This window comes from Lampetra fluviatilis, chromosome 33 (assembly GCF_964198595.1).
Source record: "Lampetra fluviatilis chromosome 33, kcLamFluv1.1, whole genome shotgun sequence".
NCBI classification, from domain to species: Eukaryota; Metazoa; Chordata; class Hyperoartia; order Petromyzontiformes; family Petromyzontidae; genus Lampetra; species Lampetra fluviatilis.
In genome coordinates, this window is record NC_136307.1 from 191,634 (window position 1) to 201,654 (window position 10,021).

The 10,021-nt window shown below is 48.1% G+C and overlaps 1 protein-coding gene across 2 annotated transcripts; it reads right to left on the reverse strand.

Moving 5' to 3' along the window:
• CGRRF1 (cell growth regulator with ring finger domain 1) lies at window positions 1-9,998 on the reverse strand. Of its 2 annotated transcripts, none has more exons than XM_078871731.1 (6): window positions 9,851-9,998; window positions 6,653-6,801; window positions 5,479-5,659; window positions 4,339-4,489; window positions 3,396-3,503; window positions 1-2,594 (listed from the first exon to the last, which is right to left on the reverse strand). In XM_078871731.1, exons 1-6 carry the CDS (start codon window positions 9,955-9,957, stop codon window positions 2,301-2,303), a joined length of 990 nt encoding a protein of 329 aa, XP_078727857.1. In that variant the 5' UTR covers window positions 9,958-9,998; the 3' UTR covers window positions 1-2,300. The 2 variants fall into 2 exon arrangements, with proteins under 2 accessions (XP_078727857.1, XP_078727858.1); XM_078871732.1 differs by lacking the exon at window positions 9,851-9,998 and adding an exon at window positions 7,775-7,860.
• Window positions 9,999-10,021: the final 23 nt, after the last annotated feature.

Below are 10,021 nucleotides of genomic sequence, written 5' to 3' on the forward strand. Positions count from 1 at the left end.
GGGGGGGGGGTTTGAGAAATGTGACGTCACATCAAAATGCGCGACTTTAAATAAATATAGACAACACGTTCTACTTAATTAAATAGACTTTTTTATGTTTTCTCCTACAACATCACAGTGCAGCGCCACATTAAATACGCACTACAATGACAATAGTTTAAAGCGATTTTAAGCATGTTTTATTTTCAAAATGGAAATATGGTTTGGGGGGGGGCAGAGCATTGTGACGTCATATTTGAGGGGGGTCTGACTTTTTGTGACGCCGTGTGACGAGGCGGGGGGGGTGAAAAATCGTCCAAAATCCCGTGACGTCATTTATGGACGGCCCCTAATGTAATGAATGATCTAACAATGGTAGATACGTGCCGGGGGGAAATGAGTCGCGATAGATGGCATAAAGAAGTAAACAAACCAATGGACTCTAAAACCTTCAACACCAAGTGGGGGGGGGGGGGGGGGATGTAGATGGCGACCGGAGTCGCTTCGTGGCTGATGTTTCAGCTGCAAGGAGCGGTGGCTGATGCGTCTGTGCAAAATTGCTCGTTTAGATGTCACAAAAAACACGACAACACCCTGAAATACGGCAACGTTCCTGAGAAAAATCTTACTTGGCATCAACTCGGTTGTAAGTTCAATTTCAAGATCCTCTTCTTAGGTTTTTTCGGTAAAGTCACGTAGGTCAAAATTAATGAAAATAAAATAAAAAACAAAAATCACGACGTTTCGGAGGCAACACAAGTCTCCGTCATCAGGTGGGACCGTCACAGCCAGATTAGCTGCATCAAGTGAGGCAATGATTCAAGATGTAATCCCTTAAAAGCGAGTTGAGGGGGGGAGGAGAGGGAGGGGGGAGCTCATCAGACTATGGTAGCCAATGAATGGAACGTATCGGGAGGGAGGGGGGGTGAGCGACGGCGTGGAAGCGATTGTGCGCAAGCGGCCAATTACTGCACAATGGAGCGGTTGTGCGCAAGCGGCCTACTACAGCACACGCCAACACAATGGACAGAGAGGGGGAGGGGAGGTCTGATAATTCCTCCCCGTAGAGGGAGTTGAGGGGGGAGGAGAGGGAGGGGGAGCTCATCAGACTATGGTAGCCAATGAATGGAACGTATCGGGAGGGAGGGGGGGTGAGCGACGGCGTGGAAGCGATTGTGCGCAAGCGGCCAATTACTGCCAATTACTGCACACGTCAACACAATGGAGCGATTGTGCGCAAGCGGCCAACTACAGCACACGCCAACACAATGGACAGAGAGGGGGAGGGGAGGTCTGATATACATGATAGAACGAAGATGCCCATGTTTAACCAATGCTGGCTGAACAATGAAGAGAGTACTGTTAAAAAATAAAAAATAACTGGGGATATTAACACTCGGTAAAGTAAAGTAAAATAGTGCCTGTCAGATAAGATGGTCCAAAAAATTTGTAATTAAGTCTTTTTTGCGTGGTTGATAACATCTTTCCAATGATTACTAAGTTTGTACCCATCATCACGGTTGAAATTATGTCTGTGTTTGTATATTTGTATGGCTTCGTGTACAAACCTTTGAAGATCCTGTGTATCCAGGTAAGACGAAATCACTCTTGCAAATGAGACTTTCATTGCCCCTTGAGTTCTCACCTCGTCAAAACATTAATATACTAAAACCAGAAGGCATGCCAGTTTCTATGGGATAAGATAATCGAGGGCAAGTCGGTTGAATGAGAAACAAATCCTGTGCGTTCATTAGTCGTAGAATCTATTATGATCGCCAGCCATGGCTGCTGGATGAAGGACTCCCCAAGTCGCCACCACCTCTCACGATCCTGCAATGTAAGAATCAGCATACCACCTGCACAAACTCTTTACTCCCATCTCCTCGATGGACATGCTCTTAGACACATTTCATTGGTTGCAACCCCATTGTTATTCTTGACCATGAGCCATCATCCGTTCTCGCAGAGTGTTCTGGCCAAACCCACCTCCACTCACTTTTATTTACGGTGTCAATGTATGTTGAACTTCTTTTGCACTGTTAGTAGCCAATCGTGCTAACCGATGTCATTAACCTGTGTTCTCCAATCCACGCGTTCCACCTTTGTCCCTCAATGTAATTGTCACCTTGCATCTCTCCTGGCCTATTGGGGGACTTTTCAGTTTTCGTTAAATTTTGTCATTAATGTGTTTCTGATCCGTACGTCACCGCAGGCAGCACGCACTCATTAAAATCGTTCATCTTCCCAAAAGTACCTGCTCTCATCCACCGCTTTGTTTCACGTGTTCAATGCCGGTCCATTAAGCAGAACATCTCTTGTTATTAATCAGGGTTTAAAGGGAAGGAAAACTGTATGAATTGTCTACACATTGGGCACTGCCTGAAATATTGCACACAGTGATTGCACAAGCACGTGTGCCGACAAGGCAGGAGCACCCGGTTCACTTTGGCATTCTGGCAAACCACGCAGTCTCGACATGCGCCGCCCCGTCCATCACTGTCCTCCTCCTCCTGGGCAGCGACTTGCCCCTCCGCCCTGACCTCGGGCAACACCTGTGAGGTCACGTCCTCATCGCTTTGCGAATCCTCGGGCGCATCTGTTGACATGTACAGCCTCTGTAAACGGAATAACAAAAAGGTTACGTCTTGACATTTTAGAATATAAAATCACGATAATGAAAATGAGGAAAATGAAAAAGGGATGAAAACTCAAACAATTCAAAATAAAACAGACCTTTGTAAAATAAATCACGAAACAATGAGAACACCCATCAGGGAACACACAAAAGATTGATTAAGAGGTCACAATATAGGTGCATGGCAGTAGTTCATTAGGTTATCTTAGTAAATGACAAATAATAGCTTTGGAGGGGAAAGTTAGAACCATGAAGCCTGTTTGCGACAGAATTGTAACGAAACTTGCAGAGAGATTGTATACAGAGACTCTACAGCAGATACATGAATATACCTCAGCAATACCTTGGAGGAAATTCGACACGGTGGCAACATTGAATAGACATGGCTTTACGTAGAAAAAAAAAATGGAACGTCGTGATTTGTGTTATTTGATTTGTTTTATTTTATTTCTAACTACGTGACTTTACCGAAAGAACAAAAAAGTAGCAATATGGATAACCAGACAATTTATCCTTCATATGTCTCCACATCATTATTTTGTATTATGTATATGATTTTGTATTGAACTTGTAAACATTTCTTAAAGAGGGTTCTTGCTGTAACATCTGGTAGTTCAAAAGCATTGATTATTGCAAGCCTGACTGGTCCAGAGTATGCTTTTGCTGAATTCATTAAGAAGCCCATGAATCTGATGGGTCGTGGAAGAAATACTTTCCTTTTTATGTGAAGATGGATATATGCAGGATACATGATCTGCTGCTCATCTATTTTACTACTTACTTTCAGATCATACGAGAGCCCAGAGTGTGTGAGCAACAGCTGGTGCAGCACCCGGCAGGACACGCTATGTACAGGGTCTGGCAGGTGCACGCACGTCAGCAAGGCCACCTGTAACGCAGTGGCACCGTTAAAGCCACGCAAAGGACACCGAATGTCTATGCACAGCTTCCTCACACTGTGCACACCCGTCACATCGGTGTCTTACAACACTGCCCGAGGACCACCGCCTTACGCTCTCGGTATTGCGAAGAGGCTCTGTGCTGTGTTCGGACCTGGTTCAGGTTGCCGGCCTCGATCTAGCGGTAGACTTGATTTATTAATGTGTTGTCTTTCATTCTCTAAGTCTGTTTTCATACATGCGACAGTGGGATACCATACTCCCTGGTTCTGATTCATCCACAAGAGAAATATGCAACTTTGCTTATGTGGTTTGGAATTCGCCTTTGCATAATAATGCATTTCACCTGCAAGTTACTCAAACAGATTCAACAACACAGAGGTGTACAGAACTGTATGTACAATTATCCAGACCACCAGCTCAAAAGAACTGAATGTGTGACCTTGTTCTCATTTTAACTACCAACTCAAAGAGCTGAGAAAATATGGTCATCCCAACAAGTAGTAGTGAAGACAAATGTAGACCGGTTTTGTCCTGATTAGGATTCATCAGCACAGTCATCATTGTTCACTGCTGAAAAATGCCTCTTGGAGCCCCATATATAGAGAGGACTTGTACTTTTACATTATGGGAACCCCTATTAGCACTTGCTACAGAAATAATAATTACAATCTGTAAATGACGAGAAAATCCAGCACAGCCATCTGCATTTGTCTCTATTGTGATGGATATTGTCGTCATTTACAGATTCAAATTAACTGACTCCAGGCAAATGACTGCAAGTACGCTGTGTGCGAGGTGTCTGGAATTTGCCATCTCCATTACCATGTCCGGAGCCCGCGGTTGTGGCCGGTGCTCGGCGTGGGTGAGCAGCACGACGAGCGGGTAGCGGAGTCTGGGCACGCCGCCCAGGTCTCCCCCCCGCAGAGCGTCAGGCAGCTCCACTCTCTGCAGCACCTTCTCATCTTTTGATATTCTGACAAAAGGCATTAAGGAGACTTGCAAAACACTGTTATTTGTCTTTATCAGTTAAAACACGCCTATTAATTCAATCTCTGGTAATACTTGTGCCTCACAACAACAACAAGGGCCCAACTTGGCTGCCTTTGTGGAGTTGTATGTTCTCCCCCTGTTCTGCATTGGTATCCTCCATGCGTTCCTCCCGTCACAAAAAAAAACATAGATTGTAACTGGTATATGCCAAAGATCTGCATTATTAAAAATAACCTACCATACTAGCTTTACTACCCGGCTTCGCCCGGGACTTGGATCCACCACGCCCGGCCGCCTTTGTCTCCCCAGTGGCGATGTTCACACACCACAGCAGTTACTCGTTTGAGGCTGAGTCGACTTAGGGGAGGCCCAGGACCGGTTCAAATAATCGTCACCGGTGGTGGCCGTGAGCAGGAATCGAACTCGGGTCGCCGGGTTCGTAGCGCAGCGCGCTAACCACTACATTACAATGCGTTACGCTTCCACATGCTCGGGTCACATGACAGATTTGACGTCACAGCTCACTTGCCGTGCAAAAAATATATGCATTATTGAGCTCCACCCCCCCCCCCCCCCAAAAAGTGTATTTTTATAATTTTTGCAAGGTGTACAGTCTGGAAAGTACCCACATGGCAAATTTCCAGTTTGTTGCATGTCGGGAAGTACGCTAAACATTTTGAACAGACACATATATTCACAAATTTGCCTTTTATATATATACCATATGTAAATCATGTGAAATGAGTCATCAGCAAGCAACTCATGGCATTTTGTAGCAATACGCATCAGATTGGCCATCAACACAGGATACATGTATTTGTTGTGTAAAAACCCAAGACATTTTGTGACGTGTAGGAAAGATCAAGCTGTAAAAATCAAAAATCAATGTACAAACAACATTCTATATAACAGCAGGAGGAACTGTGAAATGAGCAACGTGACCAGGTGAGACTGAATCTCGCTGAAGGATACGCAAATTGCTCCCTGTGGAGGTAATCACCTCCCAGCGCCGTCTCCATCTGCTGCGGGGAGCGGAGCGTTGGGAGGCGGCGCGCGTGGCCCTGCAGCACGGCGTGCACGGCGCCCAGCGCGCAGCCCCAGTAGCAGGTGAGGACGCACGGCTCCAGGCAGTGCACGGCCAGCGTCACGCCACCTGCACCAAGCCAAACACGATTGGGGGTTGTTGTGTCCATTCATCTCTTACGTGCCACAGACTATCAACGTGACTTACGAGGACATGGGAAACACAACAGATCAGGTAAACAACAAGAGATGACATAGGACATGATTGATGTTGTGGGGCATAACAGCGCAACCTACGCTGTGCCCTTCACGCAGACCCATTTGACCACTGACAGTAGCCAGCCCAGTGGCTGCCCAATCAATGCAACTGCGTTCTCTCCCAACAAATCACTCCATGCCGTGCCTCTCCGCTTGCTGTACTCATGCACCTCCCATGCAATCTGCTTCTCTCACTCCAAATATCCCTTGTGCCATGTCAGCTCCACATATATGCATGCGGAACCCATTTCCACTTCTCTCTATGCCATGTCTTTGCTTCGTCCAATCCACACATCTCTTGCTCTGGCCATCTCTGCCTCCCTTTCTCTATGCATCACCTTCATGCTTGACAATGTATGCATTTTATACTGCTCACTTGACACATTCCCAGACTGCACTTGTCTACACTGGTTCTCTACATGGCATGGTACAAGACATGTCACAGTGACCACGTAAGTCTGCGGTGGGAGGCGGAGACAGCACAGCGTGGGAGAGGCACCGATCGAGAGAAGCACAGCACAGAGAAGCCACGATGCAGCGTTAGCAACCATCACCCTACGTGGAAGGAGGCAGAAGATGGATACAGATCGGAGATGTGTGCAGAGCCGGGAGAGGTGGAGACAGCAGTGGAGATGTGTGACGCGAGAGTAGCAGCAACACAGCACGGAGATCTATTGTGCGACAGAAGTGGCGTGTTACTATTCATTGACCCATGACTGACGCGCCATTCATGCCACAATGTTTGAGCAGATAGAAGTTTATAAAAACTCACAAAATTTGAGATGTATTGTAAAATATTGTGCATATATGCTTTAGCAAAACATGTATACATTGTCCTCGAGGATGCAAGCACGTTGGAACTCACCGGCGAGGGAGGCTGTATTTGAATCCGCTATGTCCAGGGCAAACACGCTGGAGACCCGCTGCATGCTGGTCTCGGGTACAATGGGCCAGGCGCCAAGATCTCCGGAATGATGGTCGAGAATGACAGGCAGACCCCAGTGCCACCCCAGCCTGACGGGTACATACGCGGCACGTTAGAGTGCTCCACTCATCCTTCAATATCTTGGAGCTCTAAACGTGAAGAACCCAGGGCATCTTAGAGATGGGCGCAAGTCAACTTTTAAATGTTTACGTTTAAATTGGGATATTATTAATAATAAAGGGTTTCTGCCATCATCAGCCTCTACTTCAGCTTATGCTGGTTGACTTTGCACCAGGTTGGCCCTGGAATTCATACAGGGCAATGTCCACAACTAGCGGACTGCATTCTACTGCATCTCACTTTGCAAATTGGTGCAAAGTGGGTGGGGCAAGGCCACAGCGAAGATAATATGCCAGGCTACTCTGAAGTAGCTCTGGCGGCGCATGTGGTGCTATTGGAGGCATTCCAGTGTCCATCCCACCGCAACGTGAAGGGAATTGATACAAAACGGCGTCTACTGCCACCCCCTCCTGAAAAATGGGCTGCCACATTAAGAGGATGCCATCACTGGTGGGACTATCCTGCCTATGGTGGGACTATCCCACACAGCCTACAAACACACGTGCATACACACACACTTTCATGATACAAGATATAGCTTCCTACAGGCACACAGGAACAAAGCACCAAATTTGTTTATATATTGTGTTGCAAGGCACTTTGGGATGCGATGGCATTCAAATACTATTACACACACCAACAACAGCTGCCATTTGGCACGAAGCAGCGTCACCACTGGCACAAGTCCTTGTGTCAGGCTAGGTCAGGGGTCTGCAACCTTTAAGACATAAAGAGCCACTTGGACCCGTTTCCGAAGGAAAAAATAAACTGGGAGCCGCAAAACCATTGCAACATTTAAAACAAATATAACACTGAATATATTGTTTCTTACCTTATTGCTATATATATAGGATCGTGCAGTCAGCTGTCAATCTGAATAAAAAAAGGACTTTTTCACTTAACAATGTAAAATATATTTTTGCAAATTAATAGCTAAATTACCTGGTTAATGGGATTTTTGCTCCTGAACCTCAGTGCACAGTGTCTGCACATCAGGGCTGTAAGACGTCACCTTCATTTTCACACAGGCTTGCAAGCTGTCATCTGTGAGGCGTGATCGATGTTTGTTTTTAATATAGTTCATGTTGGAGAAGACCTGCTCACATACATATGTGGAGCCGAAGATCGACAGGACTCCAAATGCATACTTTTTCATGTTTATATAAGTGTTGGGGATGGCATTCCATGTTTCGAATACAAGTTTGTCCTGTTTGGGAAGGTTTTCAATATCACTCCATTTATGATTCTGAGCCAGAATGGCCTTCTGACGGGCAACATCCTCAAGAGTAGCGGTCAAGCATTTGAACTTGGACACCCATATATCTTTGTCGGCTATATCGGCCAGTTCCATCTCAAGATCAGGTTGACTTACACCTGCAAATGCAGTCATATTCAATAGGGATGGATCGATCGCCAGGGGAGTGACAGGGAAGGATAATGTCGTTTTTTCCATTCTGAACTCACAGAATCGTTTCCCAAACGAACTTTGCATTGTGGTGATTGCAGACTTGAAATATTCCAAATTTATCGTATCATGACTTTGTTTGAACTCTCTCAAAGAGGGAAAGTGAGACAGTGTACCTCTCTGTAAATCTTTGACAAACACTGTCAACTTGCGCTCGAATGCCAAAACCTCCTCCAGCATGTGCAGGGCTGTGCCTCCTTTCCCCTGAAGGGTTGTATTTAGCGTGTTTAGATGTGCTGTCATGTCTACCATAAAATGTAATTTTTCCAGCCACTCTGGCTGTTCCAGCTCAGCAAAGGTGAGCTCTTTGCTGCCCAGGAAGGTTTTTACTTCTTCCAAACATGTGACAAAGCAACGGCAACGTTATTGCCTGTGGAGCTGAGCGGCGACCTGTCAGCAGCGGCAACGCCAGAGCAGGTGTCACAGTGCGCCTCCTCCCCTCGCTAGCATCCGCCCCGGAGCCGCGGTCAAGGTTCAAAAGAGCCGCATGCGGCTCCGGAGCCGCAGGTTGCCGACCCCTGGGCTAGGTGAACTTTGGAGCCACATGAAGTGCCGAAGATTTGCTGACAGGTCACGGGGCAGACCCAGGTGTTATAGGTTGACTGTCTGAGTGCCTGGCAAAATGCACCACCTGTGCTCCTTACTGTGCCAACTTTCTGAATTTTATCCGCCCGGCGCTCCGCTCGTTGTTGTGAGCGTCGCTCCACTGCCCTCCGTTGTTGTTGGAGGGCGACCGCCTCCAACTGCCCAAGTAGCGTCCGTCACCAGCCTCCTCCTTAGATGCAGATCTCGACACCGCTGGTACAATCGTAAAGTCCACTCAGCTCCACATCTTCTGTACCAGATCAGTCCATCTCTTCTCTAGCCCGTGCCGCACCATTTAGTCCCCTCTATCCGGCCAACCAGCCGCTCCTTGGGCATGCGGTGGCTGGGCATGCGGGCTACGTGACCCAGCCAACGAAGCCTCGCCTGCTGGAGGAGCTCAATGATGGGACTGATCAGACCCTTTAAGGATCTGTGAGCTCACACAATCAAGTCCGGTTAAACCCAGGATGGATCGTAGGCAGGCCTGCCTGAATGTTGCAAACCGGTGCCAATGTTCCTTCAGAGGGGTTCACGTTTCGCAAGCATAGAGAAGGGAGGGCATAACTGCGTTGATTGGAGCGACAGGCCAGGCAGCTTCCACGTAACGTGAGGCAGCCGATGCAAACATAACGCCGCTCCACTGATTCGGAGACCACTGCTGCCAACCCGGAACTAATCATCATCCTCCACTCCCCACACAACTGCCCCATCAATCGCAAACACACACGCCGCTCCCAAACTAAGTGGCGGCAATGTCACCACGGCGCCTGTGCCTGGCTAGGTGCACTTGGACGCGAGGTGAAGCGTGGGAGGATCGCCGCCGACACGTCAGACTCCGGTCCCAGGGGTTGACCGCCCGAGATGACTGGCACACGCACCACCCCACCGCGGACACTCAACACACACGCGGCGCCCGGCATCGCCGGCACGCGCGTTGCACACGCACAGAGGTCGGGGCCTGCCCTCACCGCGCCATCGCCCTGGCAGCCAGAGCCGCAAGGGCGACCACGAGCAGCGCGGCGCCCACGGGAAGCCACAGCGGAGCCGCCTCCTCCTCGCCCTCCTCGCCCTCCATGGCGACCGCGCAGCCGCCTCATGCCCGTGACGTCATCTACCAAACACGCTAAATGACGTCACGC